We start from the raw sequence: 22050 nt of genomic DNA on the forward strand, positions 1-22050 counted from the left end.
TTTTATAAGAAAATTTGGCTATTTGGGGGGGGGGGGGGGAATTTCAAGAGACAAAAATATCAGAGGAAGTCGATTCATTTTATGAAAATATTAGTGGAAAAATAATTTTTGAATTTGGGGAATTTTGATAGAAAACATCGCCTTTTTGGAAAAGTTGGGAGGGAATTGGGGAAATCTGGGTTTGACCATCTGGCAACACTTTTTGTCCTACTGAAAAATGTTAATGTGGCGAGTGACATTGTCGACAGTTTGAAAATCAGACTCAGCCTTATGCTGTTTTTTAATTTCATTCAATAACTTCTATGAAAATAATACAACTTGATTTGGTTGTTCCAATTCAACCCTATTTTTTGACAAAGAAATTTTAAATTATTTCAAAAACTTCACAGATTTTGAAAGCTTACCATCTTTTAATCTTTGACCTAGAAAATTATGCCATAACTATTCTAACGATTATAAACTTTCACCTACAATATCTTTTCACCATCTAACCATTCAAGAATACACAATAACTCAAAAAATTTGCAACATTTTTGTCCATGTTTTTTTTTTTTTTTTTTTTTAAAGTTACATAGGAAGTGCATCAATGTCAGATTTCCAATTCCTTTTCTTCCTACAACTTTGTTAATACATATTTAAAATAAAACATTGGGTCCACTGATAAAGGACCACATTCTTCATTTAATTGCTCAAGAATTACTATAGCTGTAAGCATCACATTAAAAAAAAATAATAATAATAATAAAAAAATTAGCGTTAGAATTTTTAAATTTAGTAAAAAGGGGGGGAAATTATGTTTTTTTTTTTTTTTTTTTTTTAATGCTAATTCTACTTTTTGAAAAAAGCATTTTGTCTACAATTTGAAAAATGAGGCAAAATTATGGCACATATTTGATCATTTTTGTTTATGCATTAAAGAACTGGAAAATGAAAATACGCTGAGGAATTTTATTTTCTTACCCCGTCTCATAAAGGTTTCTCTATTTCTGCATAGTTTTTTAACTGTGGTTTAGAAAATTGTACAGGTAGCAAATACTACTATACCGCTAAAATGATACGTACTCAACTTTATTAGAAAACTATGTTTTTTTCCGCTAAATGTGTGACCAGATAATGTAAAGAACATATAAGTGGGGAAATGGGGTCCTACTTTGGAACACATAGGGGATCCAACTTGGTAAAAATAAACGCTTCGGTTAACTTGGTCAATTATGAAGTGTTGCAAACTGTTTTCAAAACTCATAATCTGTTAATTCCTATCATCTACTTCATGTCAGTAAATGTTTAGTAATCCTGACCTGCTTAGAAGTGAAGTGATGATGCTTCAAAGGCACACTTCAAAAATTTCACAGAGCTCAAGAGCAAACATTCAAACACTACTCACAATTGACCGACTCTAATTGAGCAGTGACGATCCTACAGGTTGTTGTTGACAAAGAAGTAAACTAGTTAAGGGGGGAAAACCAGTTTAGACCAGTCAAAAAATCCACTTTTTTTATGTCATAAAATGTTAGTAAAAGTATTCAAGAATATGTTGCCAAAATTTGAGTGAAAAATCATGATTAGTTCCGATGCTTTGAGCACTTGAAGTGACTGGGGAGATTCAAAAACGTTCACCGCATTTTTTTTTAAAAAGCGTTTTTCTCAAAACAACTTTTTTTCAACTGGTGTGCATTCTTGTTCAAAGACTATTTGACCAATCGTTCTGAAAATTTGTGTGAATATTCTTTATACTCTATATGAACCTAACTCTTTGATGATATTATTAATAAAAATATTTTTTTAATGCAAGAAGTGTGAAAAAAATGGTAGAAAAACATAACCCCATTGTAATCAAAAACGTGCAATTTTTAACTCTTTTGATCACAATTAGGTTCATATTCTAGGGAAATGTGTTATTTACGAGAACGAAAAATTGTAATAATTACAAGCAAAAACTGTGGCTTCGGTAATGCACAAGCTCTGCTGCCAACTGACCATGGACAGCAGCTTGTTACTCTACTAACTTTGGTGGAGATGACTTCAAAACATTAAAAGGTGTACTTCAAAAGATGAATGAAATATCCTCCAAGATCAAAGAAATTCTGATTATTTCTTTCCTGTTTAAAAAAAGAACGAAAAACACTAAAATTTTGGCCTCCTAAACTGGTTTATCAATAGTATGCGCTACCTATTTGACACTATTAGGTCTTTAGGGGTTGGGGTTTGACATTAAGATGCTATATTATTGATAAACCCAGCCAAAAAGATGCTTGGGTTTATCAATAGATCTATTTCAAACAAATCTAAAGTTCTTCTGCCCTTATATAGAAGTTTGGTAAGACCCCATTTGGAGTATGCTGTTCAGTTTTGGTCTCCTTATCTTAAGAAAGACATTAATGTATTGGAAAGGGTTCAAAGGCGGGCTACAAGGCTAATAAGTGGACTTTCCCACTTAGATTATGATTCCAGGCTTAGAAGGCTTAAAATGTACAGTCTTGAGCAAAGAAGAGACCGAGGGGACATGATTCAGCTGTTTAAATTTATTAAAACGAAAGATGTTACGGGGCTAAAGTTTAGCACTGAAAACAGGACAAGGGGTCATTGTTTTAAGCTATTTAAATCTCAGGCCAACATGGATATTAGGAAAAATTATTATTTTAGCAGGGTAGTGGAACCTTGGAACAGCTTACCGGAAGAGGTGGTAATGAGCAAGGGAGTAGACAGTTTTAAGAGGGCCATTGATCTTCACTGGGGATTGTAAATTGACTAGGACCAGTCTAGCTGGGCCCTGAGCCTGTTGCTGGTCGTCACTTTTGTATTTGTATTAGTGAACTTTCTCTACTTTTATAGAGTATATACAGTGGCACCCATTTATAGCTAATTTATGGCTATAGCAGAATAGCTTCAATTAACTGTCATTTTTTATTGTATGTCATTTAACTTTTTATCACAAATTACAACAATGGCAAGTTTTTATTTGGTCTTTCCAATTTCACTATAAACGGGCACAACTGTAGTTATTTACTTTGAGACTTTTTCACATATTCCAGTTCTCTTATATTTGCTGTGCATTTCAATTAGTTTTAAAGGTTATTTTTGAGTGTATGTTAATGTGTTGTAGCGTAATTATTTCCAAAATAGAATGTTGACAGATTATGTTGTTGAAATTTATTTAATCAATCAATTTTAAATGTATGTTCTTTAAATTACAGATTCCTTATGCTTACCTTGGGAATAACTGGCCCATTAGGGTAATATGACTTGTTTTATGCATTAAGTTGAATTGATGTATGATATTTATTATTTCTACAAGATCTATGTTTTTCTTATAGTATACTGCTATTGATTGTCAAGGACAGTGTATGGCAGTTGCCGGCAGAAATGGCTTGGCTCATTATTCCTTGACGTTGAGACGATGGAAGCTGTTCGGAAATGAAACACAGGTACTTGGTTCTAATCATTTCATTATTATTTTAATTTTTTTCAAAGCATATTTTTGCCTGATATCCTAAATGTTTTTATTTCAGGAAAAAGATTTTGTTGTGATGGGTGGCTTGTTATGGTGGGAAGATCAAATAATTTTAGGTTGCTATAATCTTCGAGATTTGAGAGATGAGGTAAGTGTTATAAATTTTAATTTGACTCTCTTGAGCAGCATTTCCAAACTGTGCCCCTTTGAAGCACCCTTAGTTTTCTATCAGCATTCATAAAGAGCTAAAACAGTTAATGTTCTGTTTTCATTGAACCTTTTTTTAATTTTTTTCATGAATCTTGATAAAAAAAAACAGTATAATTAAAAAAAAAAAAGTATTTGATTTTAAAGAAAATTACGTAATAATAAATGAATAAAAACATCAGTACTGTCTGTTTTCTTTAGCTGAAACCTCCCGTAAATTTGTGCATGCGTCAGGTCTGCTCTAATTTTATCAAAATAGGGATGGAAACCTGGAATTATTTTAAATGAAAAAATAGCAAGTTAGTGAGGAAAGTGCCCATCCTCAACCTCTCGCCCCCTTTTTAAAATGAATCAATCCCTAATGCTGGTTTTGACTTTTGATAAAGGACAGTAGTTGCATTTTTATCAAATCAATTTAACTTTTTATTTCGGAAGTTCAAACTAGAACTTCCCGAAAACATTTCTGTAAAACAGAATCTGTATGAATTATGAATCAGTGACATTAAACCTAGCAACCCCCTCCTTTAGGCAGAATCCATCTTAATTATGGACATGGTTTTGGATCAAGCATCACTCAAGAATAAATTGTAATCTCGTAAAATTTGTTTATTCAAGCTACTTTAATTAACAATTTGAACTTTCTAACTTCTTCCATATCCTTTTTAAAACACTTCTTTTTTTTTTCTGCAGGTTTTGACAAGTGGTGTAAATTTTTATGACACTTCTAACGTTAAGATACTTATTTATGAAGTTTGAACCATCTTTTAGCTAATTGGGTAACTTTTTCAAAATGAATTTTTTTCAGATACTTAATTTATTCATAGCATGACAAGAAAAATCCTGTTATATTTTTGGATGAGTAGTAACCACACTAGTTCTAATGCCTTGTGTCGATTGCAAGGCCGATTACACACCAGTAAACCTTAGACTGGGGTAGGGGCATACCACAAAGTTACATTTTGAGGGGCTAAATAAGAAATTTTTTTGAAAGATCACAGCGACCTCCTATCGGGATATCCTGAATGGAGAGTTCAACTTGATGTAATGGTATATCTTCAGTTTTTAGCCTATTTTCCCATTAAAACTCAGAAAAAGACGAAAAAAGCAAGAAAGAAGGCTTACTGCATCTTGAAAATGTTACAAACAACAAAAAAAAGTCAAAAATAAAAATCTTTCACACAAAAACTACTGAACAGATTTTGATGAAACTTTACAATAATATAGCTTATGCATCAGAATAACACATAGGGTAGTTTTCGTCCTGTTATGGGGGGCAAAACCCCCTTAGGTGGGCAATAAAACACAATTTTCGTATAAATTCTCTAATATGGGGATGAAAAAATACTTGCACATATTTACATTATGTGTCCATCGAAAGCTCTGATTTTTCTGCTGAAGAAGGCACCTGTTCGAAATTTCTAAGTAGAATAAGAAACGAGTTTTGAGCTTTTTAGTTCCATGTTCAAAGGCTTTCCTCAACTCAATACAGTATTTAGTGTCTTGTATTTTGTTTTTTTTATATGCCGTGCGCAATAAATTAGTGCTTTTTTTCCCTCTTTGATTTTTTGCTTATCATTGTGTAATATTTTCTGATAGCAGACGATAAACATCCAGTTAAAGTAAATGTTTTATCAACAAACGATAAATATTTTTTATAGCAGACGATCAATATAAAATGAAAATAATTTCATTTTACAAACGATAAATATCCTGCAACTATGTTAATACAAGAAATAACTTCCGTATTTAAATATCGCTTGGTTTTATCATCAAATATTCAATATTTTATCGTAAAAAGATTCTTTGAATGTTGGCAGCAAAAATATTTTACTTTGCATTAAATAGAATTCATGGGTAATGGCTCTGATTTGTGCTTTTCATCACTCTTCCGTAAATTTGAAAAATTTAAATATAAAATGTTTTTTGGTATTTAAATTATTTTGTAAATATTTTAACTTACAAATTCTCTTATTTCTTCTATCATATATTTAAACATTTTTGACATTAACTAGTAATCATCCTGCATCACATCAATAAGCGCAGAGTTATACGCAATTTGGTTGCAATAATGCAATACAATTTTGACATGAATGTTCAAGGCCGCTTGTTGTCTAGCGAAAAAGATGCCTTGGATCGAATTCTGATTTTTATGAACCATGTCTTTGACAATGACGAAATTGACGGTTTGGATGTAGATTTCGAAGATCAAGATCACTACGACGATTAGCTTGACGAAGAACTGTCATTTTTTTATTACTTTGATCGCCCTATGATAGAAGAGATTTATGATGATCATGCTGATATATTATACACTCTATAGTATTTAATCAGTTTTCCTCGCCTAGATTTGTTTCATGGTTGAAAAGAGCTTGGCAACTGCGTGGGTTCAACACTGATGCTCCGTCAGAGTGGATACACCCGCAACAATTTTGCTTTAAACTGAAGGAATTCTTGAACTGCGACACCTTGAACTGCCCAAATGTTATTATTTTTTAGCCGCTGCAGCTGGTATAAGCGTTTGGCTTGCTTAAACCACTATTTCAATGATGAAACTTTTCATTTTTCCACTTGTAAAAATTATATGCGGTGAAATTTTACTGTAGCTTGATGCATTTTATAATTTATTTCAACTCCAAAGTATAAAAATTAATTTTATTCCGTTAAATATTTCATCTTCCGACATCTTTTCCAGATTTTCCAATCGTAATTTGGTGGCTTACCACCTTTCTCAACCTCTTCGTATAGTTGGAAAACTTTTTTCACCTTTGTGTACATTGCATTTATTCCACAATTTATGGTGTTTTTGGTATGAATGTTTTTAAATAACACTTTATTTCAAATTATAAGATTAAATGAATTTTTTTTTGTCATGAAATTACACGAATAGAAACATTTTGGCATTCAAGTTATTGAGTTTAAAAAAACAATCCAATTTTAATTTGAGAACTACTTATTTAAAATTTGTATTTCACGTAGTTAACTCAAAGGCAAGTGCATGCAAATGGCTCATATTGCAGTAAAATAGCAGAAAAAGAAGTAAAAAATGGTAATTCTAAAAGAAATTCCATTGCATTTCTGGGTCATAATTAGCAACTTTGGACCCCCGTTGCAGCCAAACTAGACCTATGCAGTCAAACCGCTTTACCGGGGTTCATATCTAGTGGGATTTGACCTATATCTAGAATTTTATCCAAATCCGTGACCCTCAAGTTCGTGCCGTTTGGTCGTATAACAACTGATAAAGCATAATTTTTTGCCATAATAGTAATTTCATGGTCAGTTTAAAATTCAGGTTTAGCTCACTCGTAGAGTAAGTCACGTATGGAACTAGCTTGTAATAAAAGATATGTCTGCTTATTTGAGAATGTGTTTTGCTTATTACCCGGGTTATCCAGGTTTTCGTTATTCAAATGGGGTCGTTTCCAAAATTTTAAAAGTATTCTTTTTTTTTTTTTTTTCTGAAACAGCATGCTTAAAAACATAAGATCTGACCATTTTTTAAATAATTTGTTTAAGTTTAATTTTTTAAAAAAAATTACTGTAATCGGTGCACTTTCATTGTTTACGCTGCTGCCGATGACATCACAAATGATGAAATGCCATTCATTGTTGCCATTCACAGACCACTATATTTAATTGGCATCTTTACTCACGTGTATTGGCAACGATAGGGTTTATAGCAAGCGTAGAGAGCAATATTTAATTCGATTCTTCATTATCATAACGTGGAAACGCGGTACAAAATGCGACAAAGAGCATCATTTGTGACGTCATCAAGACCACGCCTTGTTTGAAAAATCGGACATTTTGAAAAATTAATTAAAAAATAACTGTTGGGAAAATAAAAGTATTTTCTGGGTTCATGTTTTTTTTTTTTTTTTTTGCTTATTCTATCAATTTCAGTGGCTAAAAATAGTACTTTTGACTGAAGGAAACAACCCCATTGACCTTGATCCCAGTTTGTCCGGATAAACAGGTTGTACTGAATGTGTTGCTCTCTCTATTTTTTTTTAAGTGTTTCTTTTTTTAAGTTTCAAAAAGAAACAAATATTGGGTCATTCCACAGAAAATCGTATTTTGTTCCGCACGTGACAGTATTTTATTTAAAAAGTAAGGTAAAGCACCAACAATGGGCGGCCGATGTTTTAGTAATGGCTACTTCAAATTTACTTATATACACTTTGAAGAAAGAAATCTTACTACTATTATATATGCAAATGTTTGTCTGTATGGAAGGATGTTTGTTACTCTTTCACGCAAAAACTACTGAATGGATTTTAATGAAACTTTACAATATTATAGCTTACGCATCAGAATAACACATAGGGTAGTTTTCGTCCCGTTATGGGGGGCAAAACCTGCATAGGGGGTAATAAAACACGATTTTCATACAAATTCTCTAATATGGGGGTGAAAAAATGCTTGCACATACTAACATTATATGTCCATCGAAAGCTCTGATTTTTCTTCTGAAGATGGTACCTGCTCGAAATTTCTAAGTAGAATAAAAAACGAGTTATAAGCTTTTTAGTTCCATGTTCGAAGGCTTTCCACAACTCAATACATTATTTAGTGTATCATCTGAACTCCCTGTCAATAGCGACAATTGTTGTATTGTTGACTATCTTTGCTTTTCGTGACTGTTCCAGGCTTTTCTCAAGTCAAATCTTGAAGTAAGGTTTTCGCACAAGATTGGCAAATAATACATGGATTTGGCTGATTATTTTCCATTTTAATGCAACTTTGAGGCAATCAATGCGTTTTTTTTTAATTTTTTATTTATTTGTGTTGACTGGGTATTTAATCGATCAGCAGGAATCTAGCCAAACTTTTTTGTGGAATCATTTCAATAGCTAAGGCATTTAGAAATTTTTTCAACTGTCGCTGTTTGTGAAGCTAAAGAGTACGCAATACTGTTTCTCGGTTTTCACCATGTAATCGAATATCGCCATTTCTTTAATATTCCTTTCTTTAAATTTGTTAACACGTAAAATAATTCGCAAACTAAATCAAGCAAATCCATAAACAGCACAAAAACTTCCATTAATTTGTCTTTGCGCACAATTTCAAACAATTGCCAAATTTTTACTATTTATTGGAAGCATTTCGGATAGCAACATTTTATAATCACCAGAAGTATCTCAGTATTTGGCGACACTATCTCTTCGATGAAAATTAGTCACACACAGTAGGGAGAGGGAGCCTCATTTAAGGTATCCCAATACGATTAATGCAAGTTTAATAACATTTTAAATCGCAGTAAGGGATTACGGGCTTCTCGCGTTTTTTAAAAGTTTGTACTTCAATCGCAATATAGAGAAAGTTTTAGACTATGTTCGAAAAAAAAAAGATAAATCTTTTTAAACAAGTGAAGTTTAATTCATAATTTGGAAATTCCACAAATTTGTATATGCTTAAGTATCGTTTTTTCATTTCTAAAAGAGTACTATTTTGTTCTTCATACTTATTGTTATTTTACTTTTATGGGTTAGGAAGAAGCTCTATTTTTAATCACGTCAAAGCGGCGTGTTTTGAGTTATTTCAGTTACAGCTGAGAACGAATAAAAAGTAGCGATTGTTTCTCATAATTATTACAGACCCGGGCAACGCAGGGTATTTTTGCTGCATACAATTATCTGGTAAATAAATAAAGTTATGAAACAGAGTCTGCCCCCTACCCCCAGTTACCGTCGAACAAAGATTTATTTTTCGCCAGGAACGGCCAAATACGTGCAGACATTTTCTTTATAGCATCTTCTGTTCGTAATTAAAAATCATATCTTATGAATATAGATTAATCAAACATTTTACGCAGTTTCATAAACTTGGCAAGTCTCTGGCGAATGTATGGTACTGTGGTCCTTTGGCGATTAATAATGGATTTGGATTTATTATTTTACATTTTAACGCTGCTTTTAATTGCAAAAATATAAAATGAAACTAAACAAAATGACAATTTAGAAACTTATTTGATAGGAAGAGTTATGATAACGTGTTCGGGACGAGTATTCAAAAATTTTGGCGCTATAGCCATTACAAAAGTTGCATTAAAATGTAAAAATTCCGCCAAATTATTTTTGGTAAAAAGATCATTAAGTACTATGAGGAATCGATGTTAAAATTAATCCGCCAAATTAGTAAAACAACACTCTTAAATAACATTAAAACTACTATTAAAAGGTTAATTAATCCACCAAATTCATTTTTTATCTGCAATCTTACCAGGCGACTATGTTACTGCATTGAAGAATTATTTAAAATTTTTATGAAACTTTTCATTTTCTTTTTTCTTTTTTGTGTGTGTATTTTTAAGGGTTAATGATGCTAATTAGGGTTTTGTGGAATTAATGTCCCAATTTTAATGGTGACAATGGAGAATGTTGTTCTTTCTTTTATTTTGTTTTTGTTTTTTTATTTGTTTTTTATCCTATCGAACCTGTACTGATGAAGATTTTTGGAAATAATCATGACTGAGATCATCAGAGGGAAATGTTATTTGAAAATGCTGATAGAGACCATTCTAATAGGGACTTTTGGGAATTTTTATCTTTGCGAAATGAGAAGTATTTTGCATTATTGATCTCATTTAATTCAGAATTAAAAAAAAAAATGTTGCCCTTACTCTGCTTTTAATGGCATTTTCACTCCAAACTTTTTGGTATTGTAATCAGGACCGTTTACATTATTTAGAAACAGTTGATTTCCTTCTGACGGGGATTTTAAAGGTTTGATGTTCTCACTCTAAAAGGACAGTATTAGAATCAGGATTTGTAGTGATTGTTGACCCTATTTCGAGACGATATCTCCAGTAAGAAGCTATACATTACACAATAATTTAGATAACCAGTGTAGCGCTGGATATTATTTGACGGAGATCGGGATTATAAGGGAACTGTTTCACTTTATTTAAGAATAGTTGACCTCACTCGAATTGGATTTTTTTGAGAATTACCCAAACTAACTTCTTTAGAACTCCTGAACGTTCTCGTGATTTATTGTGTGTGATTTTTTTGGGTGTCTTCCCAGTTTCGCCGACATTTCATTTACCCCCTTTCCCCCTGATTTTCAATTTTAATCATACCTTTTGATACATTTAAAGGCGCGGGCAATTTGAAACGTCAGCGAAACTGGAGACAAACCATTTTTTGGTAACTATTTGACCTCTGCCTGTGTTAAACGTTAACTTGAATCGATTGAAAAAAAAAACTACATCAACGTGAGCGAAGCCGCGCGGGTAAAAGCTAGTAATAAATAAATATCGAAAAATTAAAAATTGGAAAGTAGGGTATTGAGATGGGGAAAAATGTCTGTCGGTCAGTCTGTCCCCCCCCCTCCCCCCAAAACCTTTTGAGTGAATAGTCCGATTCAAACAAAATTCAACACCTCATTCCTATATTTCATTTTTTGATTTGAACTATTTTTTGTTCAATTTTGAACAGTTCAAAAGAACTTAACATTAGCGCCTACGGGAAAATTCAAGGCAATTCCGAACTGTGAAGCGAATTTGCTTCAAACTTTGTAGGAAAAAGCTTTTGATGAAAAACTTGTGTATAAAATATCTTTTTGATTTGAACAATTTTCCGTTAAATTTTGAACGCTTCAAATCCCTTAACATTAGCGCCTACGGGGAAACTGAAAGTCAATGTAGATTCCGTACTTGAAGGCGGATTTCCTTCAAACAAATTTTGTTGGAAATAGCTCTTGACGACAAACTCCAAACTCTGACTCCGAGAATTTAGGGGTGCCTGACTCCGACTCCTGTGCCCAACAATTAGTCGGACTCCGACTCCCCGACTTCGACTCTGACTTCGTAGCTTTGGCAAAAATTTATACACGAAGGGCAAATGACTGACTGATTCTTGGATATTCGACTCTGACTCCTTTATCCCAAAATGAGATTGACTCGGACTCTGCAGCTATGGTTTTAACTGTGAAATAATTATTGTTAATATGACTTGTTTTTATTTTCACTCTAAAGTTTTAATTTAGGTATTCAGTTTTCGGCGGATAAACTCGAAGTCATTTATGTTTCCACATAAAGATATGCGCAGACGATTTTTTTTTTTTTTTTTTTGACAGTGAAAATTATTTCTTTAAGTTGACATTTTATTGTTTTTATTTATTTTGGTAAGTGCATTAATTCATTAAAAAAATTATTTTGGCAGCAGGGGAAAAAAAAAACTTTTTTTTTTTTATATGACGTATTTATTTTATTATTTTTTCGTTTTGAAAGCTGTTAAAGATTTTTTTAATGGAAAAAAGTGTATTAGCTGCTTTGTTTAAAAGTTGCTGCTATTTTTATTTACGCATCTAATTTTTTGAGATGAGTGAGGAATATTTTATTCCTAGAAATCAGCTTAAAGTATTTTAAAAATGTCTGAAAAAATTTGCGATTTTAGCTATTTTTGAGAACATTGATCAAGTACTAGAAAGTAGTATGGGTATATGGGAAAGTAAGCTCGTTTAGTTCTAGACAGAACTTCTTGTTTTAAATAACATCCATTCATAGTCTTAAGTCTGTGTTTTATTTATTCCTAGATTCGTGTGTACCCTGAAGAAGCCAAACTCGATAATCAGTTTGCTCGCATCGTTAAAATGGATTCACAAGTACTCCAGCTATCTGCTCTTGGGGACAGGCTTCTTAGTTTTTGTGCCGATTCGCATCTAACTTTATTTCTCTTGCAAAGAAAAACATCTCCTACAAGTATGCAGTATTACAATGAATGCATTTTCCCTTGGAATATATGTCGCATTAATTTATTCTCTGTGCGTCGAAGCTTTTATTAACAACTTTAACCTTTCAGGTAGTGTTCTCCATGCCACCCGACTTGCAGAATTAGATGTTTCCAACTTAGTGTTTCATCCTGCATGTGTGGTCTCTGCATTGCTCACATCTTTATGTACAGAAACAGGTATTCTCTCTCTCTCTCTCTTTCTAATAATTTAAAATTTTCAGATTCTGGAGCATTTTAAAAGCACATATCTCTGGTTTAACATAATTTGCATTAATTATTATTATTATTTAGAAAGCGTTTTCATTGCGTTTCAGAAAAATAAATCAATCAGGGTTCGTACGCTCCTTCAAAACTCTTCCAATACTCCTTCATTTAGGAAATTTTTTTTGAAGGGCCCTTCAAACTCCTTCATTTTGGTTTGAACTCCTTCAAAACTCCTTCTTTCTTAGTTAAAGACTACATAGTCTCATAGGCGGATTTAGGACTGAGTTCCTGGGGGGGCAGGATTTTTTTTTTTTTTTTTGAAGAAACATTTTTAATTGCCCTCCCCCTCCCATGTTTTTGTCTGTTTTCTGTGATGCGTAAGGCCATTCTTTACTTTTTTTATGTGTCGTTTTCATTACTGTGTGTAATCATGCTGTCCTTTTTAAATTGACCTTAAAAGAGAGGGGGCTGGTATTAAGAGAGTAACGCAATGCTCCCTTTTAAGTGGGATATAGAATATCTGCAGTTTTAGGGGACCCGGGGGTTACTCCCCCGGAGGCAATTATCTAAAATAGATATAAAATTCTGCATTTTGAAGTCTTATAAGGGTTAATTGGAAATAATAGGCAAATAATTTTTTTTTTTTTAAGTTTTACGCTTTACAAGTGCCTTGTGATACAAGTTAATACTTTAAAAGAAATGGTGCACAGATTTAGAGAATAGGTATCAAGAGAGTAACATACTACCCATTTGAACAATTCTTAGTTTATACACTTGATAAGAAATAAAATTGAAGCACACTTTTTGCTTAGGAGTTTCGAAGACTTGTCTTAATTATTTTCAAGGTTTGGTTGGTTAGATTGGGTTTTTGGTTCAAGAGTCCTTGTAGGCTATACTGCGCCAATTCTTTTCAGGGATTTTAGAACCTATCAATAATTTGCACTTTCCAGCCTCTGAAATTGAGTAGTAGATTATACACTTGTACAGTATTGTTCAAACTTTGTAAGAAACGGTTATTTTAAGTTCAAAAGAAAAAATAAACTTTAATTTCCTATTTAAAAAAGGAAAAATCATGTCTTTTTTTTTGTTATAAGATTTTCGAAGATAAGTTGTTACTATATAAACTCCTCCCAAAACTGGGGAGCATTGTCCCCTTTGCCCCCTCCCCCCTATAAATCCACCCATGCTCTTCTGTACTGTTCAAAAACGAAAAAATAATGATTTTTTTTTTTTAATTTTTGGAAGATGTGTTGTTACTACATAAAGTCCTCCCAAAGCTGGGGGGGGGGCATTGCCCCCCTCTGACCCCCCATAAATCCGCCCATGCATAGTCTTCCTCTATGACAGTAACTTGAAATGCTTCGATCGACAACTTAACTTCATCTCAAGGGCGAAGGTATGAGGGCGATTTTAATGTAGTAGCTTCGTATATTCATCTTTTCATAAGGATGTAATTTACAAATTTATCATAGAAGTTATAAAAGTTGAAGGTGAAAATATTATTAGTTGACTAAGACATTTCATAAATGCAGTAAACCATGCTTAAATGGTGCTTGGCTATTTTTTAAAGTATTATGATTATTACTTTTCCATCCACCACACTCTCAGCTGCAAAAGTCAGTTTGTCTAATTATTATTTAAATATTTAAAAATACATAAGCAGATGTACTATAAGTGATTGTGTTAAAAAAAAACAATTGTTTAGCAAATCGCAGTTATGATATGTAAAATGAGTCATCCACATGTAATGTCATGCCTTGAGGGGGAAGGGGGCATCATACAATTATTATAACAATATGTCTATAAAAATATGACATGTGACAAGAGGAGTAGTAAGATAAAGTGTGACACTTTGTGACAAAGGGGAAGGGGATCAAACATGTTGAAAAAAAAGTGCGACATCATTTAAGGACAGCCCTTTAGTACTCCTTCAAAATCTCATATTACTCCTTCAAAACTCCTCCAAAACTCCTTCATTTTATTTCTGAAATTGAGTATGAACCCTGTCAATTATAATTGATAGCTTTTCAAAGTATCAGTATTCTCCAAAATTAAATCAGGGGTCTGTCCAGGATTTTTCACAGGGTCCGTTTTTTGTGAAAAATCAAATAATTTTGTGAAAAATGAATTAATTTTGTGAAAAATCAAATAATTTCACAAAAAAAAAAAATTTTTTTTTTATTAAAATGAAATTTTAGAATGTAGAGATGGCACAAACTGCATCAATTAAACTTAAAGTTGAGTGTTTGCCTCTTCTATGTCGAGAAAATCATTCTGGAGTGGTCTGATATTTGGCGGGGGGACATCGCTCTCTCAAGTATCAATATTTATCTACCATTCTGCATTATGTTAAATTATACTAGATATATTTCGGTACAGTATTTAAAATAATTGTAACAAAAAATAAATTAATAAAATAAAATTCAGAATAGGGTTCAGCATTTAACTTTTTGAACCAAGACACTCTTAAAAAGCACAGAATTTCGTTTAAAACTTATAAATTCCGTGATTTTAACAAAAATAAAAAGATATTTTAATTGTTTACCTCTTAACAAAGCGTAACAATCATCAAAAATTCTAAAAATCGGATTCCCGTAGCGGATGCAAAGAGATCGCAATTCTCAAAGTGAAGGCATCAAAAGTATAAAAACGGCTTGTAAAAGAAATATTTTTGATAAAATTACTTTAAAATTGCATTTTAGAGTCCTATGATAAACATTTCATTAATATCTGTGGACACAGTTGAAGCAAAAAAAATAATAAATAAATAAATAAATAAATAAATAAAATAAACCATCTATTCAGCATTTTAATTTTTGACTTAATAACAGAAAATGGAATTTTGCTTTAAAAACTTGAAATGAGAGTTCTAACAGAAATAAAAAGACTTTTCATTTATTTGCATCCTAATAAGCGAAGTTAGCTTGAAAAAAGAACAAAATATGATTCTCATATTGGATGTTAAAAGATTGCATTTTTCAAAATGTAGACATCTAAAGAAAAAAAAACTGTAATTAAAAGAGTTTATTTAAAGCTAATCATCCTTGTCAGCATCGAAAAATCAAAACCCATATAATTTTCTCCCAAAATAACAATTAAACATAGCACCGCACCGTAAAAACGCAAATATTGACAAGCTGGCAAAATGATGAGAATATTTTCTAATCAAGTCATTATAAAGGTTCAACACCAGACGCTAAGTGGTGATAATTTTGAAGTTGGTAACACTATCTGAAGCGATCATATTTTTTCCTCACTCTTACTATCCCTTTGCAGTTCTAAGTTCATTTCGCAGATATTATTATTGTTTATTAAATCATGAGCAGAGAAAAGTGCTTACCAATGCCTTTTCAGAAAAGTTTACAAAAACACCGCTGCTAATTAGCTGTGATAAAACAAACAACCATTATATTTATTTGGCAGTAGCAATTATTTATCGCTCTAGTGCCGATTTTTTTTTTTTTTTTTTTTTTTTCAAAATTAGCCGATTTTGTATAATCTGATCCCTCTAATTTGACTTAAAAAAAGGTTCAAAAAATTAGCGGTTTATACACAGAAATATGCGTTATTTTACTTTCAGATTTGCTCTTTCAATAAACAATTTGTGAAAGATCCGATCTTGTTTATCAGAATTTTGTGAAGGGTCCGTTTTGTTTGATCGGGATTTTGTGAAAGATCCGTTTTGGTTGATCGGATTTTTGTGAAGGGTCCGTTAACGGACCCAAATATCCTCTGGCCAGACCCCTGTAAATCAATGCCAAGAATGGTATAAATTTATAAATTCCTAAACAAAATTTAACTGAAAAATTTCAGAAAAAAAAAGCAATGATTATAAAAATTTTTAAAAAGTAGTTACATAGCATAATTATCTTTACTAATAATAAAGCTGAAAGTCTCTCTGTCCGGAGGATGTCTGTAGGATGTCTGTGACGCGCATAGCGCCTAGACCGTTCGGCCGATTTTCATGAAATTTGGCACAAAGTTAGTATGTAGCATGGGGGTGTGCACCTCGAAGCGATTTTTCGAAAATTCGATTTTGTCCTTTTTCTATTCCAATTTTAAGAAAAAAAAATATCATAAGATGAACGAATAAATTACGAAATTATCATAACGTGGAACCGTAACATGGGCACAAGCCAATTGGCGAGAAAATTCACCATACATTATTTGTAAATATACAGGCGAACCAAAAGACTTTTTAATTTGCTATTACGGGCGAAGCCGTGCGGGTACCACTAGTCATAGTATAAAAGATTGATTCACTAATTTCTAAACGTTCATTGAAGTATTAATGACAATAAAATAAAAAGCTTTAAAAAAAATAGCAAGCTAGCTCTAGTAAGTCATAAAGGCTTACACAGTTGAATTAATGTAACTATTTCCTGGACAAATGAGCTGTGACCTATCCAGGATGTTTGTTTCTGGATTTAAATCTATGCAGAAACTGTGCATTTAAGCAGCATAAAAAATACATATTTGATCTTTTGAGTGCTTATAGTTACTTCTTGCTATTATAAATCAAAATTAGTATCTATGTGAATGTAAAAAAAAAGTTTGAAATTTTGATCAGGATTATCAAAAAAATCCAGGTTAATTTAAGCTGAAGTGTTTGAACTTCCATTTTATGTCCCTATAAGTTTTTCTTTTAAAGAATACAGTTCTTTTTTTTTTTTTTAATGAAAACTTTACAGTGCTATGTGTTTTTATTCTGCACATAAGTTGACATGTGGAAGGAAATCCTTGTTGCAAAGAAAAATAGTAGACAATTTTTGAAAAAGTATAAATGTCTGAAATTAATTGCGGGGGGGGGGGGGGGATTTTTTTTTTTTTTTTTTTTTGTAAACTTTTTTTACTGCACATTGATCTACTTATTTCATACCTTCTGTATCATAAAGGAATTAAATACTATGGAAATTCCTAAAAGTTAAAGAATCTCTATTCATATTTCCCTCTAGTTCGATGGCCACGGAAGGGAGATGAAAGCATACTTCTTAACATTTGCGGTCGATTACTTCTACTGCAGCAAGATCCTATTTCAAGGACAAGTGATGTAACAAATAACAACACACAGGTAAATTTTTAAAAGATAGCAAATGTATCAAACACATTGGTTTGCTTATTTTTTAAATTTTTGCATACTTTTTAGTTTTGCTTGTTTATTTACTTTGATATTAAGAAAGAGTGTATAGTGATCTCTCACTTGTGCACTAACTAAACTATAGATTTGGACTTGCATTTCAATCTATTACTTCTGCTCTCTTAGGTGTACAACACTATTCTGCCGTGTGCAAGTAAAGGGCAGTAACTGCAAATTTTTCATTTTTTATTTTTCATTTTGATTCATTTTTGTCATCTATTGTATGTTAGCTTTATTGTACAAGCTTGCTTATTTGGTTTGCGCTGTAAAAAGCAAAAAGATTTCCCTATGTTCAGTAAGTTACCGCCCTATATCCAGGGCTAAGGCAGAAATACATGAAATACACCGCCAGCTCAGTCATTCCAACCGAGGACTGCAATTTCATGCTTATTAGCATTCGTCAGCCCAGCATAGGAGTGACTGAGCATAGGAACCGAACCATTGCTTCGGTCACTCGTTTGGTCAGTGCTGATTCTGTATTAGCTACCAGTTTGTTTGGCACTCTAGGCTTCCTTAAGAGGTTTTTCACCTCCAGCTCAGTAAGTCCTATGCCGGGCTGATGAGTGCTAGTAAGCACGAAACTGCAGTCCTCAGCTGGAATTGACTGAGCTGGCGGCGTATTTCATGTATTTCCCTATGGTTAATATTGAATCCGAATCACATTTCTTCAAATATCGAAAACTCATCTCTGCAGATACTGCTATTTACCTGCACTCAGCAGTATTCTCTCGTGTATTTTTATCATGTTGAATACAGTTTATCTCATGTTTTGGTAGTTGATGCTTTAATGGAAATTTTTTGCCATTTAATTGTTCAAAATTAAATTTAGCAAAATTGCTTATTGACTAAATTACTACAATCCATACATATACATATAGAAAGATCAATATACAGTCAATTCGCTATAACTCGAATCTAAAGGGACCGACGAAAAACTTTGACTTATTGGAAAACTTCCCACTAGTTTCAGGTTTCGACATTTTAATATTAAAAACCGTGGAATATTTTAACTAATGTGTACGTATAACAAACAAACAAAGAACATAAAAGTTTTTAAGCACAACATGCAGTTTAATCAAAAATATTGAGAGAGACAAATCAAAAGCATGGTTTTGATTTCGATACTGCTGGAACCACACTTGAATAGAGCTGATTCTACTTCAGGAAAGGTGCGCATCTTCATTTGTTTCAAATTCGGGTTCATGGATTCTACCACTTTAGAAGTTTCTCTTTTTTTTTGAATATTGGCAGAGCTTGTTTGCTTTGAAACTTTAATAGTGAAGAAAACTCACTCTGTCTCTCAGGAACTTACAGAAAATGATTGAACTAAAGAATGAAAGGAAACGCATCTTAACTTAGGTCAGTCTTTAAATAAAGGTGCAATTAGTTGACTTGACAACTAAAATGCAAATTCGTAGTCCAGCAACATGTCCAAGTGTAAACAGTACCATGGGTGCCCACATGGGGGGGGGGGGGGCAAGTGGGGACTCAATCTCCTCCCCCCCTGGAAATTAGAACTTCCTTGCCTTTAGTACTTTTTTCTTTGCAAAAATGTAAAAACATTTCTTCTCCAGTCATTAATGAATAAGTTATTAAAACTGTCAAATTTCAATAACTCTAATCTGTACAGAAATCGGTTTCTGTGGTTAAAATATCCTGCTAAATCACGCTAAAAATATCTGAGGCCCCCCCCCCTTAAAATTTTGTTATGGGTGCCCATGAACAGTACAGTACAACAACAACAACAAAAAAACTCATTTCCGCACGTGTAACTCCTTTATCTCACAACAGGTGCTCTTCTTGCTTTAGAGGTTTATTGTGCAGGAATTGCAAGTGAAGGTGAATTAGTTCTTCTCTCATAGTTACTTGTTTCTTTTTTTTTCTTCCTTTCTTTCGAAATAAATTTCGAGTCATCTTTGAAAAAACTTCGAGGTAAAGGAAGTTTAACTTCGAGATATTGAAAATAATTAGCATGGAATTAAAAACAAAGGGGTCGAGACTTGATAAAAACTTCGAGTTATAGTAATATTCGAGTTATCGCGAATTGACTGTATGTGTGTCCTAATATTTTTTGGTTTTTGAAATAGTCTTGTGAACTGTTTCATTGCTTTTCTTGTTTTGTAAAAAATAATAAACTACAAAATCTTTCAATTTTCTTAAATTTAATGTAAACTAAATTTTAGTTCGGTAGTGCTTGTTAATTTAGTATTATGAGTCTTAGTTTTAGTTTTTCTTTTAGTTTAACGATCCTCATAAGTTCGGTATGAAATACTAATGGAAGAACGTTTGTTTATAAAACAAATGTGATATTTTAGTACTAGAGCCTGCTTGTAAATTGTCCACATGGCCCTTTAATCCCGCGATACTCATATTTGTTTATGCCGCTTAGTACAGTGCATGCATCTAATACGCCTCATTAGCGAAATAAAGAACCGCAAAAATTTCACAGACGGAGCCATTCATGTTTACAGAACAACTCAAACCTGTCGATACTTACCTGACAATCTAAAACAAGTAATTTACCCTGTCATTGAAAGAAACTCTTTCTTTGCGCATCCCGAAAACTTATTAATGGCAATGGTGTTTGATGAAAGGAGGCGCATAAAAGAACTTTAAAAACGTCTTAAAAGCCAGAGAATCTGTTTCTAAAGGCAAAAGCATTAGAAACTTTGTCATTCCATCTCTAAATTTCGAAGCAGAAGGTTACACAGAGATTATTAATTGGAACACGACAAAGCTATCTTCTCCACCTTTTCTTCGAAAAGTTCCTAACAAAGACATTGAAAATCTTATTGCAACAGGCACTATACCCGACTGGGATATGAAACTATTCCCCTGCCATACGCAAGCTGTCGAAAGATGTGTGAAGCTAGTGACGGAGGCTTCACTCAAAGTGTGTGGATTTAAATCAAGAAATGGCTACTTAAGAGCAACATTGAAATCCAGATCAATTATGCCCGAATTTTCCAAAAAATCTGATTATAAATTAGCTTCAACAACTAACACTTAAAACAATAAGAATTGTATACTGGATTGTAAATTTGGTAAATATTTTATAACGTTTTATTATTTGAAAATGTTTCATTGTTGTAAAGAATGGTAGTTTTGCATAGTCAAGAAATAAATTAATGTTTATGTGTAATGTAGGGTTTTTAAAAAGGCTTTTCCCTGTAACACCGGGGAAAAAAACAACAAGAACAATTTTATTTTTAATCACTAAGAAAAGATGAAATTCTCCCTTTTTTTACTTTTCATGCTTGTTCCTGGATCAGAAGGTATTATTTGATTTCAATATGTTTTTTTAAATTTCTGAAGGCTTCACCAATCGTAACTTTTCCGTCTTAGAGTATTAAAAAGAAACGTTGGAGAAAATTTTTTTAAAAATCTCTAAGAACAAATGAAATTTTCCATTTTTTCAAATTTTTAGGCTCGTTGCGGGATCGGAAGATATTATCCGATTTTAAAAATTTTTGTTTTGTTTTGTAAGTCTTCACCAATCGCAACTTTTCTGCACTATTAAAATTCGAAAATAAAAACTTTGTTTTTTTCGTTCCACCCTAGTATACATCCAGTTGCAAAAATGTTCAAAATCAGATGCAGAGTAAGAATATTGAAAGTTGGAAGCAAAAATTACTAGTATGTTGTGGCCATCACGAAACTTTCTTTTATATATATTTTTTTTTCTGATCCCTCCCCATGCTTGACGAGGAAGCAATATTCCTAACAAAAACAAAATTACACATGCAAAAACTTGACGACCAACCCAATGTCTGAATTATTGTAAAAGCAAAGCAAAGAGCGAAAATTGAAAGTTATTTTAAAAGCCTTGCTTGAATTAATTACAAATATTTTATTTGTTAACAAACATAAGATGGCAACAGTTAAAAATTTTAAATCATTGAGATAATATTTCCGATCATTTCCATGCAATTAAAATCACGAGAAATACGCAGACGACAATCTATTACGATTTATCTTTCTTATTGTTGCATTAATAAAGCTATTTTTATTCACAAAAAAAAAAAAAAAAAAATCAACACCTCTTGGAGCGATTGGAGTCAAAATTGAACCAAAGCCTGTTTACGTATAGATTCACATATATTCCAAATTTCAACCAGAACGTAGAATTACTTCTTGAGATAGGGCACTCACAATGGAAAAAAAGAACGGGCGATTGCGCTACCCCCTTTTTAGCTGTTGACACCAAAATAAAATCAGCTCTTATACCCACTAAGGGCTACTTGTCAAAAAATTTTTGTTTGATTCCGTTCGTTATTTCTTGAGATACAGCAGTCACAATTGACGACAAAAAACGT

General features: G+C 32.4%; 1 protein-coding gene across 1 annotated transcript in view; it reads left to right on the plus strand.

Annotated features, from left to right (window-relative positions):
* Positions 1–22050, plus strand: part of LOC129225059 (guanine nucleotide exchange factor subunit RIC1-like) — a 112133-nt gene that overhangs the window by 42599 nt on the left and 47484 nt on the right. The window contains 6 exon segments of the mRNA XM_054859605.1: positions 3195–3233; positions 3315–3425; positions 3510–3599; positions 12197–12362; positions 12463–12570; positions 17553–17647. Of these exon segments, the coding sequence (XP_054715580.1) occupies positions 3195–3233; positions 3315–3425; positions 3510–3599; positions 12197–12362; positions 12463–12570; positions 17553–17647 (609 nt within the window).

Source organism: Uloborus diversus, chromosome 6 (assembly GCF_026930045.1).
Source record: "Uloborus diversus isolate 005 chromosome 6, Udiv.v.3.1, whole genome shotgun sequence".
Classification (NCBI taxonomy): Eukaryota; Metazoa; Arthropoda; class Arachnida; order Araneae; family Uloboridae; genus Uloborus; species Uloborus diversus.